Source organism: Ambystoma mexicanum, chromosome 1p, assembly GCF_040938575.1.
Source record: "Ambystoma mexicanum isolate Mex_15411 chromosome 1p, UKY_AmexF1_1, whole genome shotgun sequence".
Classification (NCBI taxonomy): domain Eukaryota; kingdom Metazoa; phylum Chordata; class Amphibia; order Caudata; family Ambystomatidae; genus Ambystoma; species Ambystoma mexicanum.
In genome coordinates this window covers 1,455,133,689-1,455,155,961 of record NC_090921.1, presented here as the reverse complement: position 1 = coordinate 1,455,155,961, position 22,273 = coordinate 1,455,133,689, and the positions used below count along the sequence as shown (strand labels likewise).

The 22,273-nt window shown below is 45.4% G+C and overlaps 1 protein-coding gene across 2 annotated transcripts in view; it reads right to left on the bottom strand.

Annotated features, from left to right (window-relative positions):
• UBA2 (ubiquitin like modifier activating enzyme 2) overlaps nucleotides 1-21,634 on the bottom strand; it is a 470,118-nt gene extending 448,484 nt beyond the window's left edge. Inside the window, exon 1 of one of the 2 annotated variants that reach the window (XM_069607094.1) lies at nucleotides 21,344-21,634. In XM_069607094.1, coding sequence (XP_069463195.1) covers nucleotides 21,344-21,481 — 138 coding nt within the window. In that variant the 5' untranslated portion in view covers nucleotides 21,482-21,634. The remainder of the gene's footprint in view (nucleotides 1-21,343) is intronic. The other variant, XM_069607095.1, reaches the window with a different exon arrangement.
• Between the last annotated feature and the right edge of the window lie 639 nt (nucleotides 21,635-22,273).

Here is a 22,273-nt window from a genome sequence, read left to right as displayed (position 1 = left end):
CGGTACCCTACCACTAATAAAATTGACTTTTGTGGGACAGAGAACCCTTGCAGCAGCAAAGACTAGAAGGAAGAAGACATCTAGCATACATAAATGGTCAGTATCCCAGATAGTGTCAGGGGCATGGTTCCATCCTAGCTTTACCCCTTACCAACCATGAAATGGATGAATTCAGCTACTCTGTGGACCTTATCCTCATTGTCTGTCTGTTTGCAGTATTCAAAGGCTTCAAGAGTAGAACGATTCCCGAAGGCACCAAGAAATGGACTCAAATAAGTTGACCTCAAGATTCTTAACACATAAAAAAAGGAAATGTAGCTCAGTTTCCCGGTCTGTGCCAAACAGCGGACATCTGTCTTAATGTCCAATACCCCAGGATTTTGTAAATGAGGCTAGCTGAAGGTTTCCCCATCCTGAAGTGCATGAAGAGAGCTTGTGCGAAGGGGGTTCCAATTGATCTAGATACGCTTGATGGCCAAAATCCTGCTTTATCCTCAAATAGCTTGGCCCCGATTTTTTTTCTCATTTGCCTGGACCATTCCCCTTCCCATGCAGGGTACCATTAGTTCTTTTTTAAACTTATAGGACAGTGCCTTGATAATAGTCTCTGGATGTAACTAGAGATCTACTTGCATCTCGGAGCCATTTTGTTTTACATTTACAGTCCATAAATGCTCTTTCCCCTTCCAGATTCATTACATGGATCAACCTCTCCCTACATTTTTCAAAGGATGAAGCATGCCACAATCTCAGCCAATATGATAGCGGCTTTAGAGAAGCCATGCCATCTATATGGCTCAAGTCCAGTCACATCCGAATTAACAGATTCAGAGCCCCCTGTGGGAGTTGGAGCAGATCCCTTTAGGAAGTTGCTTCCGGCTATCGTTAAGCAAGAGGTTGGCACCACCCAGAGTTCGGTTGCATATGTAGCCACAGTTACAGCCCAGTTTCTCACACAATTCTACTGCTGGCTTTACTTCACCCCTACCATGTTTAGTGTAGAAGGCACGAGTAGCTGCACTATATTTTAAGGTTGGTGCAAGCTTTAGCCAATTGTGCAGACCATTGAATGTTCTCATGGAAGCGGGTACCAAGATAATTGTAGAATAGGGCTTGTTCGAGCTTCTGTCCATCTATCCGGATGTCCAGGAACTGGCGGCTGACAAACCTAGGTCTAAATACCCATCTTTTAAATGTTTGGGAGCAGTTTTAGTTACATTTCCTGATGAAGGTTGCCACAGTGGTTCTAAGACCATGCAACAATGGGGGTAAAAGTACGGAGTCGTCTGCAAAAAACAAACAAGGGTAAATGTCTGCACCCATTTTAGGAGGGTTGGGGGGGTCCAGACACGTTTGCTGGAGGGTGACTTATCAGCTCATCAATATAGATGCTAATGGTAACCTGGAACTGTGGGGTGGTTTTGCCAGCTAGGCAATACCATACCACTGCCCGGTTTTTAAAGTAGAGCAGTTGGACACAGGACATCAGCTGGGATAGCAATTGTCTCTTAATACATTCCAAGGAAGGTCACATTGTACACCGCCGAACGCAGTTTTAACGTCAACAAAAACTGTGTATAATTTCATTTTATGCAAGACCATTTCTGGATCAGCAGATTTAGACGAAATGTTCAGTCAGTAGTGTCCATACCAGACTGAAAGTCCACTTGGAGCAAGCTAATAATATTACTTTCCACCCAGGATTAGCTACGATGCAAATTTCCCTGAAATGCTTCCCTGAGCTATCCAAAGAAATTAGATGGTAGTTTTCCGGTTGGTCTTTCACCCCCCCCCCACGTTTTTTTTTTTTAATTGGGATTATTTCAGCATGGCGCCTAGAAACTGGCACTTGAGCCAAGACGATACAAGCAGCTTTTTTATTTTTTTAAAAAAAATGTTTTTAACAAGACTGGTGCCCAGATTAATGGCTCACCTTTGAATATATCGACATGGATCCAAGGCTGCTGACTCTCCCCCTCCTTCCCCCCCGACCGCTTTCACAGATAATGGCCGGAGGTTATATCAATGAGCTCGTGCTACCCTCCAATTTCTCATTGGAATCACTCAGCTAGCAGCCATACTCTCCACCCCCATATAGGGTTGAGAGGTATCTCTGCCATACAGAAGTAATACTGCACTGGAGAGTTGTACCACCGTTTAGCTCTTTTCCAGAGGCTAGCTTCCAAAACTTGATAAGAGTCACCATTATCATGGGCTTCTGCCAAGTCAGGCCATTGCATTCTTAACTGCATCTCTTTTGTATTGCATGGGTCTAGCTCACAACAGGGATTTATCAAAAGGTGGGGACGTGGACAAAAAGTCCACCGCACACTGCTTACCCGGGGCGCATTCAAGAGCGTACCAACCCACCTTTGCTACTGTGTGCCTTTTTACTGCCGATTTCGGGTGGGTTATAAGTGGATAGATGCCTTAAATGAACACAGTCAAGCCTCGGCAATAGGTATTATCAATATATGGGAGGCAAGTCTTGAAGAGTGCCGAAACAGTATCCCGCTTCAGAAGATTCACCCCTTTCCTTGCATATACCACTACGGCCACTACTTGGGCACGCAAGGAGAAACTATTAGTAGGAAGGAGGTTAGAAGGTAACAAGAGGGAGCATGATAATGATCGATGGTCACTTTCCTGACGGTCAAGAATCGTGAACTTCGCTATAAGTCTCCAGGCCCCAAGGGAAACTAAAATATAGTCACTCTGACCTGGTGGACAGATGTTTATTGGACCACGATAGTTTAGTGGAACAGAGGAACCTTCAGGACAAACCAGACAAAATCTACGGTAGCTTAGCAAGCGGTCATGACTAAGTCTTAGGAGGAGTGACGGATCGGAAACCTGCATTGAGTACACAGTGAAACTCCACAGATCACTATTATACAGATGTATATCAAAAATACATTATAGGCCTTTATAACAGAACACGATTCACCACAGTAATAATAAAACAGTTACCACACACATGCTATTCACCATGTAACATATATACAAAATGCGTTTCGCCTAATACTGACGAAAGGGGAGAAAATAACCACAACCTGCAACAGAAAGGGGTAAGTTCAACACAGATATCGCATTAGGCAGTTCTTTGAAGTCAATCCCCATCTTATACAGTCCAGTCCTAAGAAGTGAGGAGCCTTATACTCAAAGTACAGCAGTGCGTTAACAACGCGCGGCCATGTGAAAAGCTGGTCCTCTTCAGGGAGCTTTAACTGTTCAGGAAGGGGGTTGAGGCGAAGAAGAATAAAGCCCTACTCCTTGAGGAGAGTCTACCCTTGCAGATAGAGCAACTTAATCCAGGAATAGCTGGGGAGCGCAGGCTATCCGAGTCAAGATGAGTATCTTTTAAAGGGATTCTCGTGCATAAAAACAGACGATGCCCCAGGGGGTCACCGGTAAGCGATAAAAGTAATCACCAACCCTTGACATAGCCTGGACCAAACTTTTCCAGTCTAGTCCCCTTCGCCAGTAGGTTTCATCCCTGCAGTTACAGGACGCTCCAGCGCTCAGCGGCTGCGGGACAATCGTCTGTGGCCAGACAGTAGCCTTTCCTCAGCTCTCAAAGAAAGGAGAAGGATAGTTCTGATGCAGCACGTTCCCGGACACGCTGGGGCAGGTTAGAAGGCACTTACAGCAACAGTCACCACAGCGGGGGGAGACACTAGGACCGCAAATATTTGCGGCATGGCGCACCCTCATAAATCACGACCCAGACGATCTAGGGCATTGAGTTTCGTCAGAGAGGGCCCAGGACCGCAAGTAAGCGATGCCCAGTCTCAAGTCTCAACTCGGGATGGCGGCGCTCCTATGCAATATCCTGGGTTCAAGCTGGTTAGTTTGTTGGATGGCCCAGGAACACTTCTGAAAAGGCTCTTTGCAAGGATAAGCAGGAGGTGCCGAGACTAGTTGGTGCCACTAATCCGAAGGGTCCGAATGCCCCTACAGGCCTTCTTGATACGATGCAAAGCCAGGGGTCCGACGGGACAATGGCAGGGTCAGGGTGCCAAACCTTCCTGCACTTCTCTGGTGGTTCCACAAGACAGCTCTTTCGTTCAGGATACTTGTCTCCTGCTGTAGTTCGTTGTGAACTTCAGGTGATCAACCTGGAATGGATACAGAGCCCCTTCTCTTATCCAAGATTCGTTTTCGCCCAAATCAAAAAGGTAACCAATTGAAGATCTGCTCTTGTGCATACATGCCAGGTCTGGGCCAATCGGGGCCCACGTGCGTTACAGTCATTCAGGCCTACCAGACATACTGGCACCAGTAGTGTGTATTGAGGCCATAAAATCCCAACCCTCTTCCTAGGCACTAGCATATGTGGCATGCAGGAGCCTGCGAAAGTGGTTTTTGTGGGAGACTGCATGCCCAAATAAGGAATACCCGGGTCTCCTGACCTGGGGGAAGACAAAGGGACAAAATGGTCAAAGGACAAAGGACAAAAGATAAGACTTGTGGCACAGCAATTTTCGATACTGGCCACAGTCTTGGGCCAAACGCGGTAAACGCTGTATGGTCCATAAAAAACAAAGTAAAAACACTAACTGTTGCCACCAGTTCGTCCTAGGCACACTTGTACAAACACCAAAAAATCCATAGAGGGAGGATAGGGCCACAAAACAAAAAAGGACCCTATGGTCCCAGGAAATGGCAACATAGTCGAAGACTAAGGGAAACAGTTTCCTAGTACCAACAGCCTGAAGGACGTATCGGTTTCCCCATAACAAATGAGCGAAAGCAGGAGTGCAGCTGAAGGCTCTGCTCCACTGGTAAAAGTCAGGTTAGGTACGCCAAACAAAATCACAATGTTTGGGGGTTCCCCAAAGGGATGGAAAATTGCACCCAAGGGAAATCTTTCCTTACAGGGGCCTTGGAAAAGTTATCAGGGAGAGGGCAAGATTAATGTGGGGTTCAGGGGTGAAACCCTCGATTTCAGAGGCAAAAAGGTACATTTTTTTATATTTGGCGAATATTAAAGGCTGCACAAAATCGGACAAAAAAAAAAAAAAAAAAATCTGCCTTTTTGTGTGCTGCCTTTAATCACATAAAACCCACCTCCATCACCTGCTGCTAAACAGTTAGAACCTGCACCAACACCGTTCGCTGAAACCCATTTGTAGAGGATCTCTCCCGCCTCCTGAGGGACGGGGGTAACATACAGTCAATGTCCTGAATGAGATCTTTGATTTTAGATATAAGAACATTAACCTCCTTAAAGGAATGGTTCGCCCAAAAATTTTTATTTCAAAAATAGATCCTATGTAACATTTTGAGCAATTCAAGCTCAAAAATTGAAAAAGCAAGCACATGGGCGCATCCATTTTGTGAAATGGCTGCCCGCCTGTGCTGGCTTTTGCGGCACTAATGAAGGAAAAGCCAGCCAGCTGTAGTAAACAAAAGCTACCACTGGGCGGCTTTTCCTTCATTGGTGCCGGGACTCGAAGGACGCGGACCGGAGACTACAGGCAGAAAAGCTGCAGCTGCATCTCGGTAAGTGCTATTTTTTTTTTTAAAATAAGCACTAGCTGCGTTTTTTTTTTCTACTAGAAAAAAAACTGCAGCTTTAAAAACGTTGTATTTACGTTTGCGGTCGCTTCAAAAGCGACTGCAAACATAAATACAACGTTATTGTGTTTGAAAACGCTGCAGTTTTTCTTTCTAAGTTCCTCAGGCTCCTCCGAGCCTGAGAAACTTAGAAAGAAAAACTGCAGCGTTTTCAAACACAACCGCGTTGTGTTTCTGCCTAAATCTGCTTTCCCATTTGGGGCTTTAGGGCTCCCCTAGAGCCCCAAATGGGAAAGCAGATTTAGGCAGAAACACTGCAGCATTTAGCATTTCCCCATTTGGGGCTCTCTGGGCCCCCCCGTGGGGAGCCCGAGAGCTCCAAATGGGAAATAAGATTTAGGTAGAAATACTGCGGCATGTAAACACAACCGCTTTGTGTTTCTGCCTGCCTTGGCTTTCACTTTGGGTCTCCGGTGCTCCCATGGGGGAGCACCGGAGACCCAAAGTGATAGCCACGGCAGGCAGAAACACAACATCGTTGTGTTTGAAAACGCTGCAGTTTTTCTGAGTTTCTCAGGCTCCTCCGAGCCGGAGGAGCCTGAGAAACTTAGAAAGAAAAAACGCAGCGTTTTCAAACACAATAACGTATTTATGTTTGCGGTCGCTTCAAAAGCTACCGCAAAACATAAATACAACGTTTTTAAAGCTGCAGTTTTATTTCTAAGTTAACTTCAAAAAAAAAAAAACGCAGCTAGTGTTTATTTTTATTAATAAAATAGCACTTACCGAGATGCCGCTGCAGCTTTTCTGCCTGTAGTCTCCGGTCCACGTCCTCCGAGTCCCGGCACCAATGAAGGAAAAGCCACCCAGTGGTAGCTTTTGTTTACTACAGCTGGCTGGCTTTTCCTTCATTAGTGCCGCAAAAGCCAAAGCGAGCACAGCGGCGGGCATCCATTTCACAAAATGGATGCCCCCATGTGCTATCTTTGAGCTTGAATTGCTCAAAATTTTACATAAGGACTTTGAAAAAAAAAAAAATGCCAATCGTTTTTTTTTATATTGCCTATCTATTTTTGAAATAAAAATTTTTGGCCGAACCATTCCTTTAATTGGCTCAAAGATTTTTTTTTTCTGCCGCTCCTTCGTTGAGAAGAGTTACGGCTTTTCTTTTAGACATATTGATAGGCTGAGGCTGTTAATGAGCCATTATCGGTTCAAGATACACAAAATGTAAACACCAAGTCACACAATGTCAACAAATAAGTGCGTCAAATAATGGCAAGAGAAGAACAGAGAAATACAAAGGCTGGATTAACAGGATTAAGAGTAAACTAGCCCCCAACTCTCACCCCAACACAATACCACACTGATCGGGAAATGAGCAGGCCACAGCCGAGCTAAAAGAGTGGGCCCCCACCAGGGCAGGACAGAAGATAATTCAATTAGGGGCACTGCAATGCAAAAAGTCACAGCCAGGCTAAAAGAGTGGGCAGGAGCAGGGCATGCCCAACTCGCTCAAGTGGCAGGCAGCCAGAGTCCACCCCCGCCCCTCACTCGCTGTTTCCTACACAAAGCAACAGGGCCTGCACCAAGAGAGGATTGAAAAGGAACGCAGCAAACATCACACCCAGGCAAAAAATAAATAAAAAGGAGCGGCTCGAGTGTAAACCAGCACGCAGGTGTAGCTTGCAGCCAATAGCGGTCAGCACTTAAAGCAGAGGTCTTCAAACTGAGGGGTGCAGCCGCAACCCGGGAGGGGGGGCACGAAAGCACAGCCTGAAAAATATATATCATTTTTTTTATATGGGAGTAAATTGGCAGGGGTGGCTCACATGGTCGGACTTGAGAATAAAACGGTCTCTGGAACCAATGAAAAAGTGGCCCAAATTTGCAAATGGCTATTCATTCCTTTAGTGACAGACTGAATAGTACCCAAAGGGGTGTTTTTTGCTAAAGTGTGAAATCTAAAGAAAACGTTTTTTCAGCAACAATGGTCAAAACTAATAGCTGCATAGTGAAGTAACTCAAACTGACCCACATTGCCAAAAAAGTTATTTTTTGTATTTGGTTAATGAAAACCCTTTGACAAAACAAAAACACACTTAGCCATTCAGTTACATAAAAAATGGCAAAACAATTATTTCTAACCATAAAATCCTTGAAACATTAAAATAAATAATCCACAACAAAACAAAACAAAAAAAAAATCAGAAGAACCAATTGATTCCAAAAAGAACTCAAGATACCATATTGCAGGAAGGAGAGAAAGGCGACGGGTACAAGGCTCCAGCTACACGTTATTGGAGTATATTACATCTTTCCAACACCTGAATTACTACTATTGTGAGAGCTTGAACCTATCCTGAAATTAGTCTGTCCCAGAATTGCTTCGGTATATAGTCATCTGATCCAAATCCAAATCTAGCAAAAAGCAGCGATCTCTCCAACCAAGTGCCCTAACAGTCCACTAATAGATGCTTCAGGGATTGTTCTTCTGGGTTCTTACAGATTTCAAAGCTTCAAGGCATTCCCCAGTCCCCTTTTCGAAAGTATCTCCCCAGTGTTCACTATGTTTAGACTAGTTTTGAGGAAATTATTCCTAATCCTCCAGTCTGGAAACATCAAGTATTTTGCTAGAAAGCCCTGCTTTTTATCAACTTTCAGGAATGAGTTTTTCCCCTGCCATTGAACACATATTGTCGATTGTAGTTATCCAGTCTATTTCATCCCTGGATTTTATTTTTACCTTCTAGTGGGTTCTGGATTAATATCGTTACATCCATATTTATTTTGTCCAGCTCCTCTTCTGCCCAGACTAACATTTTTGATTTTGAGTTCTCAAGGTGGTTTTTGATGTCTGCATACAATGTCCCCTCCTTTGCTGTTATGATATTTCGAAAGAGGGAGATCAGCTTCCACCCTGCTGGACCCTTTAATGACCGAAGGCCTAATTCAAACCTGAGGCTTGGCATCGATACTCATAGGGAGCCCAAGGGCCTTTTTCCAGATTAGACCCTCCCATCTTTGCCAGTTGCCATTCCACAGGAGAGGTTTTGCATCCAATCCATATAGTAATATCGGAATTACCTTTGCTTGATAGTATTTAATCACCAGGAGAACCGAGAACCTACAATATTTCACAAGGACCGTTTTCATCTGAGGGATGAGCTTCGAAATTTTATTCTGCATATCCTTTTCCAAACATATTGCTGGTGATGCATAGATTTTAAAGCCCAAATAAGTCAAATACTCAACTCTCATAATGGGTTGATTCCCCATCGCCCACTGAGGATATACAATCCTTTTATTTCTGTGTCTGAAAAAAGTGGTCCATTTTGATCCAAAAACTGGCCCAGAATAGCATTTTTGGTTCGAGCATTGCCCTATAGGCCAGTCCGAGCCTGGCGGCTGATCCATAATGAGTCAGAGGGCGTCCACCAAGTGGCCCCCTCATCCATCATGGAGGAGCCAGCCCATTGAAACACTGAGCACTCCCTCAGCTGCCTTTTCCAGCGGAGGGAGTGCTCTTGGGCTGGCTGAACTGTCAAGGGAAACAACGTTTACCTTTGACAGTTCAGTTGCCCAGCCTCACATGCTCACTGAGGCTGGGGGCATTTTGCTTTGCCAGCCTTGCATAGCTCATTGGAAATGCTGGCTGGGGGAACTGCATGTCTATGTGCGAGGGGGGCGCTCCTGCGTCTCCTAGCACATATGGACAGAGCTACCTGGAGAGGGGCGTTTCGGCACCCACACACAGGCCCCTACGCACAGATGTGCGGGAACCAAGAAGCTCTTACTTCCCCAAATCCTGTTCACGGATGTGTGTATGCTTGTGTGTTATGCTTGATTTATGCTTGGTTCAAAATGGCGCGGGCAATGCATTCTGGGAGTGGCCGGAGCCATGTCGGATATTTACTTCACTCTGCAGTGAAAGGCTGCACACATTTTGCTGAAGTGTTAGATTCACAGTGCGGAGACAAACATGCTTTTTCAAACTTGGTATGCAGTCAAGGCCATTTCTGCTGGGAAAACCAATGTTGTTATGGCTTGATACTGTTCTCCGTGGAGCGTGTTTTTAGAGCAGGGAGGCCCTGCGTTCCTTGGGGGGAGCTCTTGATTGACCCAGCTGGCAACCGACGGCTGTTCCTCAACTGTGCAGGTGCAATTCCAGAAGGTTCGAGAATTAACTCCCCTTTGTGGAGTTCCTATATATGCGGAAACCCGGAGGGGGTCAGGTGTGACTTGAGCCAGAGAAGGACGCTCCGTCTGGCCTTCCTGTGAGCTGTGGCACTCTCGGCCTGGCTGTCCCCGGGGTCTTCCAGCCGCTTCTGGACGAGATGAGGAATTATATTACGCTCACGGTGATGTATTTCTTTTTTTGACTTCTTTACTTCTTCTGTGATCTATGTCCATATTAGTTTTATGAGTTATTTCTATGTACTTGTAATCTTTGAATAAAGAGCCGTAAAGAGCCGATTATCTTCTAAAGAGTGTGTGGCTGTGAGTTATTGTGTCTGTCCGTTTATGGGTTGAAGTATTTGCTCTAAATTGCACTGGTGATTTATGGTTGCTCCGTGCACTTTTCAGGGGAGAGCAATACATTATGGCGCTGTGAGCAGGGTATATTTGTGATGACGTGTTCCAAATATTCAAGAATCTGTTTGAACGTAGATAGGCTTCGGTTATCTTGCAAGCGAAAGTAATTTGGCAGTGAGTGTTGAACTGTTTTTTTTTTTTTTCTCTTTCTTTTCCTTGCAGGTGTGTGCGTGCTTGTGGGAGTGATTGCAGTGAGGAAAAAAAAAATAGAGATATAAAGAGGTTTTGTACCATTTTGCCGTAATGAATAGTTTGTTCAGGAAAAAAGAGTGTTCCCGCTGGCGGTGAATGCTCTGATGTTATCATTCCAGGGTGGACTAAGAGTCCATATGATAAGTTGGCTCAGGCATGGGCATGTGGTGCCGGGCTAAGTGAGACTTGGGATCAAGGATTGGGGGATGCCGATCCAGCGGATGTAATTGCATGCTTGCAACAAGTTTCAGTAGAACGTGCGGCATTAGGCAGGCGAGGTTGGGTTCTTTTGCAAGCTTATAGGAAAATACATCAAAGGAATTTGGACATAAAAAATGAGGTTTTGTGATTAGAGAGAGAGCTGGTTGCAGAACGGCAGACTACGTTAATGCAGCAGATTCAAAAGAAACCGTTTAAAGATAAGGCCGACACAGAGAGGGCAGCAGTCAGAGTAGCTCGCTACAAGTATAGGAAAAGACGGGGAGGGGTCAACAAAAGAAAGGTGGCAACTGTAATCGCTACCGCTTGCACAGACTGGTATCCGGACAAGTGGGATGGTGATATTTTTGATTCCACCAGTCTAGAAAGTAGTTCTGCAGAAGAGTCTGACCCCAAACCAGAGGTGAAACAGAAAACAGTGGCGGCAAAACCTGTTAGAAGGCGGCGAGCCGGACCACACCCGCAGAATCCTGGTGGTGGTATGGTGGATTTAACCACTTTTGAAGATTACACACAACAGGAGGTTGGGGAAATTATTACCCGTTTGAGGCAAAAATCAGGGGAAGCTTTATTGACAGATGAGATTGCTAGATGGGGGTGCTGCAGGGTTGTTGGTAGATTCTACTGATTCACCACGTTTTTTACCTCTGTCAATTGACACCAATGTACAGGAGGTCTTAAAAGCAGGATCGCCCCCTGATGCAAATGGTCAAGATACGCAGGTGTCTTTGTTGCACCCGATAGCCCAAGCATGTAACCGTAAATACCCCATTACCACAGACTGACCTAGTGAAGAAACGAAGTGGTATTTATTGAGAGAAGCAATTCAAAAAGCCAGAGAGCATGCTATGAAAGAGGCGATTCACATAGATGCTCCTGATCACATGGGAGCCGTGCCGCTCTCAGTTTCAACTCGCAACATGGTGATTAGAACTGCACCACCCGCATACAAAAGTATCATTATGACTTTGCTCGTAGGTATGACGGGCAAGGCTACTGATGAGGTAGCAGATGCCATTAGGCAACTTGCAGATTTGGGAGAGTGGGACAAGAGTGATAACAGGCCACGGGAGAGAGAGGGGCGTAGTGAGAGAAGAACTGAAGGCAGGCGGCAAGATAGTAGAGACTCCCGTGTGTCCTGAAAAGACATGTTTTTGGCTTCGTTAAAAGACGGTGTGCCACATGAAGAAATTGAGGTAATTGAAACCAGTGTAATGTATGAATTATACAAAAAACGAGGACTTGCAGCCAAAGAGCGCTATAAAACAGGTTAAGAAACAAGTAGTCACCACACCACAGCGGGATGCCTCACCTTCTGCTCCCCCTGTGGAAGAACAAGAAGGGTCTATGGGGACACCTTCCCCGTATCAGCCGACATACACTGATTTGAGAAAGGTGGCGAGTGCAATGCTAGAGGCGGAGTCAAGTCACACATTTGAAGTTCGACTAGGGCTTCGGCCAAGCTCCGGCAGCGTCTTCCCGCATAAAAGTGGATAGGCGGCCTCATGTTGATAAGATTTTTTGGGGGCCGGGAAATACACAAGGGGTGCGAGCATTGATAGACACCGGGGCGGAGGCCTCTTTGATTCATGGTAATCCGACACGATTTAAAGGCAAACAGTTTAAAATTACAGGTTTAGAGGGAAAGGAGACCCCCGCAGTGCAAATGCGAGTGGAGATGAAAATAAGCAATTTAAAGAGGCAGAAATACCAAGTGTTGATTGTCCCGATACCCGAGTATATAATTGCCTTTGACATTTTGGAAGGCCTAACCTTGGGACTTGGCGGTAAAACGTGCCAGTTTGGGGTGAGTGCATTGATTTGTACCCCCATTACTGTAGGAAAATTGAAGATGCCCCCAGTGCAAGTGCCAATAGCAACCAAGCGGGTAGCAATGAAACAATACCGCATTCCTGGGGGGCACAAGGAAATTTCAGACACCATCAAAGAGTATGTGGAGGCAGGTGTGTTACGCCCTATCACCACCGCATGGAACAATCCTCTCTGGCCTATTAAAAAGGGAGATGGGTCGTGGAGGATGACGGTGGATTACAGGGAGTTGAATAAACACACTCCTCCCTTATTGCCTGCAGTCCCAGATGCCATTACCTTGATTGAAAATGTCCAAAGGTTTGAGGGGACTTGGTATGCAGTGATTGATTTAGCCAATGCTGATGAGTGTCAAGAGCAGTTTGCATTTACGTGGGGTGGACGTCAGTACACTTTCACGAGACTACCCATGGGGTACATGCACAGTCCGACTATCTGTCACCGGCTGGTGGCAGAGCACTTAGACAAGATACCGTGTAAACCTGACATACAAATCTCTCATTACATTGATGACATTTTGATTCAGGGCAAGTAAGAGCACAGCGTGCAAAGTCAGTTAGATGTCCTTATGGAAGGATTGAAAAAGGAAGGGTGGGAGATTAATCCGAGTAAAATTCAAGGTCCAGCTGAAACAGTGATATTTCTAGGGATTCAGTGGCATCATGGGCATCGAGAGATTGTGCCTAAAGCTTGACAGAAAATACTTAAATTCACCACTCCAACGATCAAAAAGCAAGCTCAGCAGTTTATAGGACTGTTTGGGTTTTGGAAACAGCACATTCCGCATTTAGGGCAGATATTCGCCCCCCCCCCTCTACAAGGTGACACGAAAGAAATATGAGTTTCAGTGGGGGGGAAGAGCAGCAGAGAGCCTTTGAGATGGCGAAAGACACCGTGCAGCAGGTGCTTGATTTATGGCCCTTAAAGGAAGACGAAGTGGAATTAAATGTGTCTGTGCAAGACAATTATGCTAACTGGAGTGTGTGGCAGCAACAAGACAGGAAACGTGTGCCTTTAGGTTTTTGGAGTCGTAAGTTGCCCGATGCTGGTAACTCATACTCCGTTTGAGAAGCAATTGCTGGCATGTTATTGGGCTCTTGTTAATACTGAGAAAATGACGGTGGGCCACGATGTATTGATGAGGCCAGAAATACCAATCATGCAATGGGTACTGAGCTCTCCTAAAACACATAGAATAGGACATGCTCAAGAAGCCAGCATAATTAAATGGAAATGGTACATTCAAGACAGAGCCAAATCAGGAAAGGCTGGAGTGGCAAAATTACATGAGCAAGTAGCCAATATACCATCCTCAGATTACATATCACCAGAAGTGCCTCAAAAACGTGAGTCTCCCGTGAAATGGGGAGTACCTTACAGCGATTTGACCGTGGAACAAATAGAGCATGCTTGGTTCACGGATGGTTCAGCCCGATACGTGGGAACTGAGCGGTACTGGAAAGCAGTGTCGTACAATCGCAAAACCAAAAAGATTTTGACAACGACAGGGAAATGAAAGAGCAGTCAGTTCGCAGAACTTTACGCAGTTTACCAAGCATTGAAACAAGAGACCCCTGGTCAATGTTATGTGTACACAGATTCATCGTCAGTGGCGAATGGATTGGCAGTGTGGTTGCCAACTTGGCAAAAGAATGGATGGAAGATTCATTCAAAAGAGTTGTGGGGAAAGGAACTGTGGCAAGATATTGCAGAAATGTTGTTACAAAGTGAAGTCACTGTATATCATGTGGATGCACATTGTGCCACAGATTCATTAGAACGTTGGTTTAATTCTGTTGCAGATGAACACACCAAGATTTCCTCAGTGGATGCAGAGGCTCGGGAGGACGATATGGAGGGGTTGGCCAAATGGGCCCATCAGAAATGTGGGCACCTTGGAGAAAAGGCTATCAGGTGGGCACAAGCTCGAGGCATCAGTCTTCCCTTAGAAGTAGTGAAAACCATTATTTTGCAATGTCCGTGTGCCAACACCAATAACATAGACCGATGCCTCAAATTGTTCGAGGTACATTGCGAAGAGGAAAATTACCAGGTCAAATTTGGCAGATTGATTTTATCGGTCCTATGCCATACAGCAGAGGTTGTCAGTATGCATGCACTATTGTGGATACCTACTCGGGATATTTGATGGTTTTGCCATGCAAACGTGCAACCCAATTGAATACCATCAGGTTGTTAGATAAGATTATATTACATTATGGAGTGCCTTTGCAGATTCAAAGTGACAATGGGTCACATTTCAAAGGCAAATTAGTCCAGGAGTTGTGTCAGGAAAAGAGCATTGAGTGGATATATCACATTCCCTACCACTCAGCTGCAGCAGGGCTATTTGAATGAATGAATGGGTTACTGAAAGAACAGTTGCGCAAATCTGGAGACGGCAGTTTGGCAGGCTGGCGTGATCGTGTGTTTGATGCGGTGCAAGTGTTGAACAATAGGCCCGTGTATGAACATGAAACTCCTTTGATGCGATTAATGACTCCTACTTTGCAGGTTCAACCCAATTCAATCAGAGAAACATTATTATACTGGGAAATTACACCAGGTTCTTTAGCACCCTATCATGCAACTCCAGAGTCAGCAGGGGTAGACTTGCATTCTAATGAAGAAATCAGATTAGAAACAAGAGGAATAGTTGCAATTGGAGTACAGATTCCCCAAGAGCATATGGGATGGATTGCCCCTAGATCTGGCCTAGCATTGAAGGGAGTTCAAGTTTTGGGAGGGTTAATTGATGCTGATTACCAAGGCGACATTAAAGTCATCCTAATGAATAGCGGGGATCAATTGTTATCAATCCACAAGGGTGATCGAGTGGCCCAATTGATAGTCATTCCCATTAAATTGTCCATGATTAAGAAAGGGGAGCCTCCTAAGTGTTAACTACCCGTGGGGATCGCGGTTTTGGCTCTTCAGACAGCATGGTACCGGGTGCAAAGGTGTGGGTGGAAAAGCCAAGTGGTCCACCAGTGCCAGCAGATGTCATTGCATCAGGCAAAGATCAAGTGGTTTTAGTTATGGAGCCTGGTAGAAGGAAATGGCAATATGTACCCGCAGGCAAATGTTACCCAAGAGAGTGATGTGCAACACTGATATCGCTTTTCTGGGTTTGCTTTTTAGATCCTGGGTCTGGTTGGTGCGACTGTGGCACTAAATGGACTCCATTTGGACGGGTTAGATAGTCTTCTGTCACCAGCAAAAAAATGTCACATCTGTGCCAGTGATCAAGGGGATACTGATAGTGATGAATAATGTTGTCCCCAAGCAGCCCTATGCCAGTGCAGACAAACCCGCCAGACCAAAGACATGGATCCGTGAATTGCGACAAACATCAGGAGCAAGTGAAAACAACCTTGATGCCAGTCGTGCAGGAGACCTTTGTAGGACGGAGGAAACACTCTCCTATGATAACCCAAGAAGAAAATATGTGGATATATCTGGCACAGCAAGTACTGAATATATCACACTTTTGTTTGACTGATGTGCCCAATGCTGAAGCTTTATTGACTACATGTTTAGTAGCGGTGCCGACGCCCGTTCCGGTTTTAAAGCATATTTTTGGCGTCACACATAATGATTCTTTAGTTCAAGACTCAGACATTAGACAATCTTTTTCAGTTTACGAATACTGCAGGTTCTGCCAAGAAACCGACAAGAAATGGAGAAATTTGACACGTTATCACGTACAACATAACCCAAGGTGATGTGTGTTATATTATGACGTGCAAAGCACAAGAAATTGGTAAATGCAGACAAATAGAGTTGACCGATCAAAACAATCATACTACATTCGAGAGGAGACTATTTACGAATGTCACACAAATGCATCAGTGCAAATAATACTATGTCTTGCAATCATACAGTGATAACTGCTAGTCATCTGAATTATGTGAAACTTCCAACAGGATGGCTCTTTTCATGTGGTAACATTACATATACTTATATTCCAGCTAACATTCCTGGAGGTCCATGTGCTTTGATTCGATTAGGACTAATGATGTTTCCTTTACACTCAGCGATAACTCGAGGTAAAAGGTCAACCTTTGAATCTATGGGACAGAAGCTGAGGTTTTAGCATTAACCCTTTCATTAGTAGGTGTTTGGGGTTTAGCTGCTGGAGGTTACAAATCTTTGATGAAATTAGCGTGTTTAGTAGTTAAAAGTCTTAATCATACTTTGCAAGCTTTAGAAGAATTACTCCTTGATCGTCAAGTTATTAGAAAAGCTACTTTGCAGAACAGAGCTGCTGTTGATTACTTATTGCTGAAACAGAATTTAGGGTGTAATGCCTTTGAAGGTATGTGTTGCTTCAATTTGAGTGACCACTCACGATCCATTGAAAGTCATATTCGAGGTATCGAATTTCTCAAGTGTCTCAAGATCGTAACAAAAACTGGTGAGATTTGTTATTTTCATGGATACCAGATATTGGGGGTACACTACGTTATATTTTTGCTTGCATTTTTATTATTTTGTCTATTATAATTGCTTGTTGTTGCTGCCTTCAATGTGTTCCCAATTTAGTTTTAACATTTCGTAGGTTTCAGAGACAAGTTCCAGTGCCACCTGGCTACAGAAGATAAATATCCAAAGGGTGGAATTGTTATGCTTGATTTAAGCTTGGTTCAAAATGGCGCGGGCACGCAATGCATTCTGGGAGCGCTCTGAGCCATGTTGGATATTTACTTCACTCCGCAGTGAAAGGCTGCACACATTTTGCTGAAGTGTTAGATTCATAGTGCTGAGACAAACATGCCTTTTCAAACTTGGTATGCAGTCAAGGGCATTTCTGCTGGGAAAACTAATGTTGTTATGGCTTACTACTGTTCTCCGTGGAGCGTGTTTTTAGAGCAGGGAGGCCCTGCGTTCCTTGGGGGGGGGAGCTCTCGATTGACCCAGCTGGCAACCGACGGCTGTTCCTCAACTGCGCAGGTGCAATTCCAGAAGGTTCGAGAATTAACTCCCCTTTGTGGAGTTCCTATATATGCGGAAACCCGAAGGGGGTCAGGTGAGACTTCAGCCAGAGAAGGACGCTCTGTCTGGCCTTCCTGTGAGCTGTGGCACTCTCGGCCGGGCTGTCCCCGGGGTCTTCCAGCCCCTTCTGGAAGAGATGAATAATTATATTACGCTCACGGTGATGGATTTCTTTTTTGACTTCTTTACTTCTTCAGTGATCTATGCCCATATTAGTTTTATGAGTTATTTCTATGTACTTGTAATAGCCGTAAAGAGCTTATTATTTTCTAAACAGTGGGTGGCTGTGAGTTATTGTGTCTGTCTGTTTATGGGTTGAAATATTTGCTCTATAATTGCATTGGTGATTTATGGTTGTTCCGTGCCCTTTTCAGGGGAGAGCAATACATTGTGTTAGGAGAGTGTATGGTGGTGGGTGCTCGTGTGAATGATGGGTGTGTGTGTGAGCAGATTTTGGCGAGGTGGGGGGGGGGTTGTAGAACAAAGGCATTTTAAAAATGCCTTGCACAATCCCCATACCCACCTGCCAAAATCAGCACTCCTTCTGAGGTGCTCTGAGTCCAGGGATAGCATTAATGGACAGTAAAAACATATAATTCCTGCCTTCTGGTCCCCCCAATGCCAATTGCAAAATGTTTGGCTTTTTACCCAATTTATTTTTAAAGCATGCTCTAAAATGCAACATTTTCACCCATTATTTAAAATTAATTCCCGGTGGATGAACCCCGCCCCCCACCTCTTCATTGATTCGGGCTCCCTCACTGCACTCAGTCGCTATGGCATATCTGGGGGAAATATTTATGCCCCTCCACTATAAAAAAAAATAAAAATAAAAAAATCACCAGCCGTCACTGGCCCCGAGACTGTACTGGTAGCAGGGTGGTGTTGGGTGGGGGGGGGGCAAGAGACCATGGACTGTGGTTGAAGCAGGATGGGCAGGAGCCATGGGATAGTGGTGGGAGCAGAGGGGGAGACCCCAGTGTCTGAGGTGGAGTGGGGAGAGCCCAGGGACTGGTACGAGTGGGATGAAGGAACCCAGAGACTGATGGGAGCAGGTGGGGGAGCCCAGGGACCATACTGGGAGTAGGATGCTGTGACGGCACACAATAGTTCATAGCCATTTGGACTTCCAGTCCATGGGGCATTTGGGGTGGCCTGCCCACATTTTGGTCAGGGGGGGACCAGTCCTAAAAAGTTTGAAGTCCACTGACAGAGCCAGTGGACCAGGTATCATGGGCCTGGTAAAGCCAAGTCAAACTGTTCCAATGGAGCTACATTCCAGTGTTGGAACGTTCCTCACATATCGCCAGGCTATCTTGTCGACTCCAACCGACGGTTGAGCCTGCTTCAACAAGTAGCAACCTCAGTGACGAGAGAAAACGTACTTCAGTGTGCGCGATCCTAAGCTAGTCTTTTGTGAGGCTTGTTTGAGCGTAATGGGAACACCAGCGTCCACCAGCTCGGCGTTCACACACTCGTCGTGGAACACCTTGTTAGGCAGAATTACCTGCAGTACCCTTGGGGACCACTACAGGCAATTAGGACTACAAGTGTAAGCACAATTTCACCTTTGGTACAAGCCTGTTCTACACAGTAAAGTGGTAGCGATGGCTGAGCAGCCAGACTTATCGCAAGAGTTTTAAGTGAGTAGTAGAACAAGTTACACAAAGGACCAACTAATACAGTGATTCAAGTAAACACTTACTCAAGGTTCCTTGGTAAATGAATATACATTTTATTTACTCAGTCATTTAGAAAACATTACACTAGCACAAGCAGCACTAACACACCACAAAAATCCAACCAGTAAGTAAACGAACAAGTTTAGCTGCAAAATGAAGTGGGAGCAAAATGGCACTTCAGATACTTAATAAAGGAGGGAAAAGACAGGGTTATAAGAATAGCCAGCCCAAATACATTCATAGGCAGGGCAAAGGGTATCAGTTAAATACAACCAGCAATTCTTCTTAATAGGCCTGGTTTAGAGTCTTTTGTATAGGATAGCACAGTTCTGATATATAACGGTTAAGTCTTTGCCACACATTTTTAAAGGATTTGACGAATGTTAAGGGAAGGACAAGCCTTCGTAGTTGAGGAAAGTTTCAAGCACTTTCTAGATGGCCGAAAAGATTTCCGGACCACGTTTGCACAGTACCTTGTCAATGAAGAAAGCTGTAGCTGAGGCAGATGTTGCTGGGAGTTCGAGCACATCTCGCTGTTCCTGTGCTTCAGTCGTGGGGACAAGGAGGATGTCGGGAGGTTCCTGCACTGCCCAGGGAAGAGGCCAAAAGCTGTAACAAGACGTCGGTTTAAGGTGTGAGTGCCTTAAAGTCCACAAGCTGGTTTCCTTTCCTCTGGCTATCCGGTTTTCAACAGCACTCTGATGAAAATTCGACCAGATGGGGATGGTGTCCAGGTGGCTTGCGAGTTGGTTGTTCCCACCAAACTCAGGGGAAGAAGTTATTCTTGAAGGGCTTCTCTGGCGTCGGAGTTTCAGGCAATTCGGACCTGCAGCAGGGCTTCACCAGTCGTCAAGGAGTTGCAGCAGTCCTCTTCTTTCCTCTCCTCTTTGGTTCTTTCGTTCCAGTGGTCGACTCTGCTTGCCAAGTCCCAGAGACCTTCTTTTAAACATTTTCTCCCATTCATTCCAGCCTGGCTGTCACTCACACAGCAGGGTGGCTGTCCTTGCCTGACAGCCAGCCAGCCAGCCAGCCAGCCAATCACGCCAGAGTGCATTCAGGTCTCCTAGGAGACTAAACACAGGAAGTTTCGGGCACCTCCCTCACATCCAGTCCATCCCAGACACTCAGGCACCAGAGGAGGGTTTCAGCACTGAAGCCTGCCAAACGCCAACAAACAAAGGGACCAAACCTGGTTTGGCGCGCAGCGACAAACACAAGAAGGACTTTTCCTAAAAGAAATGGTGGAAAAAAAAAAAAAAAAAAAAAAAATGGATGACCGGAGTCTTGGCGCCATATTGAAAAACATGGCTGATTTTTAGCTACCGTTGTGAGGGGTCGGGAAAAAAAAAATCACAGTTGATCTAAACCACTGCCACCAGCCATTTAAAGTAGGAAAAGGTAAAATGTTACTGTTACATGAGTGTTTTGACTCAGGGGAAGGTAGGCAACCCCTCCAGCACTCTATAGGAAGATAGCATGTGCTGGGTCAGTATAAAGACTAGTAAAGCCAATTTAACTTTACATGCTCTGGGAGATGGTAGTCAGTCCCAGAGAAGGTATTTAAACTTTGGGAAGTCTGAAAGACACCCCTGTGTCACTGCACTGAAGGTGCTGTGTGACACACAGAAAAAGATGATGCCTATGGAGTTGTTTTAAAACAATATAACCGAAGAACACAAAACTAAAACACATTGAAAATAAAAAGTTCAAGCCCCAAAATATAGCATTTAGTGTTTATGGGAGAATTCTCCCTAACACACCTGTGGAGCTGAAACACCACCACCTGCCCTTAGACGCTTGTGCTTTTCATTTTATATCAGACAGGTATGCAATATAAACAATCCGTTGACATTTGCAGTGACTGGACACATCAAACTAAAGCCACAGCCTCTACTGCAATTGCAAACTGCAAATATAACAGGGTGCTGTTCAGCACAACAGTCCCAGCCTTTGCTACAGTGACAGGAGACAGAGCGGCAACCCAGTGTTACGGGGGTTGCTTAAGACTAAAGTGAGCACCAGAAGTGTAGGATACAAGGCATGATAGCAATCTTCACTGCAGCGATTGTTTACATCTGGGGAATATAGTGACATCCGGCAGAACATCGTATCAGTCGATACATGCTCATTATGGACGCTGAACCATGTTTATTGCGTGTCATTACACACCCGGTACCTGATTTCAAGGGTACTTGGCTACTGGATATACTAATTACCACGTGCATTCAACAGCACTACTATTTGCAGTACTTCACCCTTCGGTCTCCCTCCCTCTTGATGCGTGCACCGTCCTTTCCCCCACATCTCACCACGCGCACGGAGATGAAGCCGCTCAACACCAAGTTTTTCAGTAGTTCGCATCCGATGCCCCCGGCTCCCACCACTAGCAGCTGGGCTTTGGCCACAGCTCTGGCCAATTCAGCATGCACAGCTCCAACCAGCGCCATCAGAACACACTGTGCAGGAAGAGGGGAAGGACTTCGGCAAGAGCCAATCGGACTGACAGGAGCCAAGGGGGCACGCTAGCAGCAAGAAAAGAGGACCACAAACAAGAAGAGGAGGGACTTACACGGACGCCCAACCAGGAAAAAGAGAAGCGCGCTCCCCACTGGCGGAAGCGCCGGCTAGGAGAGGAGTGCTAACAAACCAGCCAATCGTTTAGAGAGAACAGTGCGGTGGAGGAAGGTCCCAAGCAGCGACAATAAGAGTGTTCCGGGAAGCAAAACCAATCCCGAGTCGGATGAACAAAACTTGCTCTGGTTTTTGACACAAGCCAATAGGAGGCGGATATATGAATTGTAAGAGCAGTATGAAAAGGAGACTGATCAGCTCCTGTACAAAGCTCATAGGAGTGGCTTCCTTTGCCGCGGGTAGTCCGAAGCGTCCAATCAGGTTATGAGTGAGACAATGAGATGGACGAAAACAGAGGAGCATTTAGCGGGCTTTCGATTATAGCCGAAGACCGGAGGCTTGTATTATCAGCGGCGTCTCCAGGCAGAGGAGGGGGCACAGACAAAAGTAACGGGGGTGCTACTTATAAAACGGCAACGTGTATGCTTTTCCCAAATTGACTCGGGCAAAGTGGCCTGGGGGAGGTCAAAATCGTACATTTATACAGCAAGCAATTCTGTTGTATATAGATGTTAACGATATTGTATCATTCTATAGTGATATTGAAAATATCGACATATCTCCAAAATTCTACATATAGCCCAACCCTATCTCTGACTCTCTAAAGA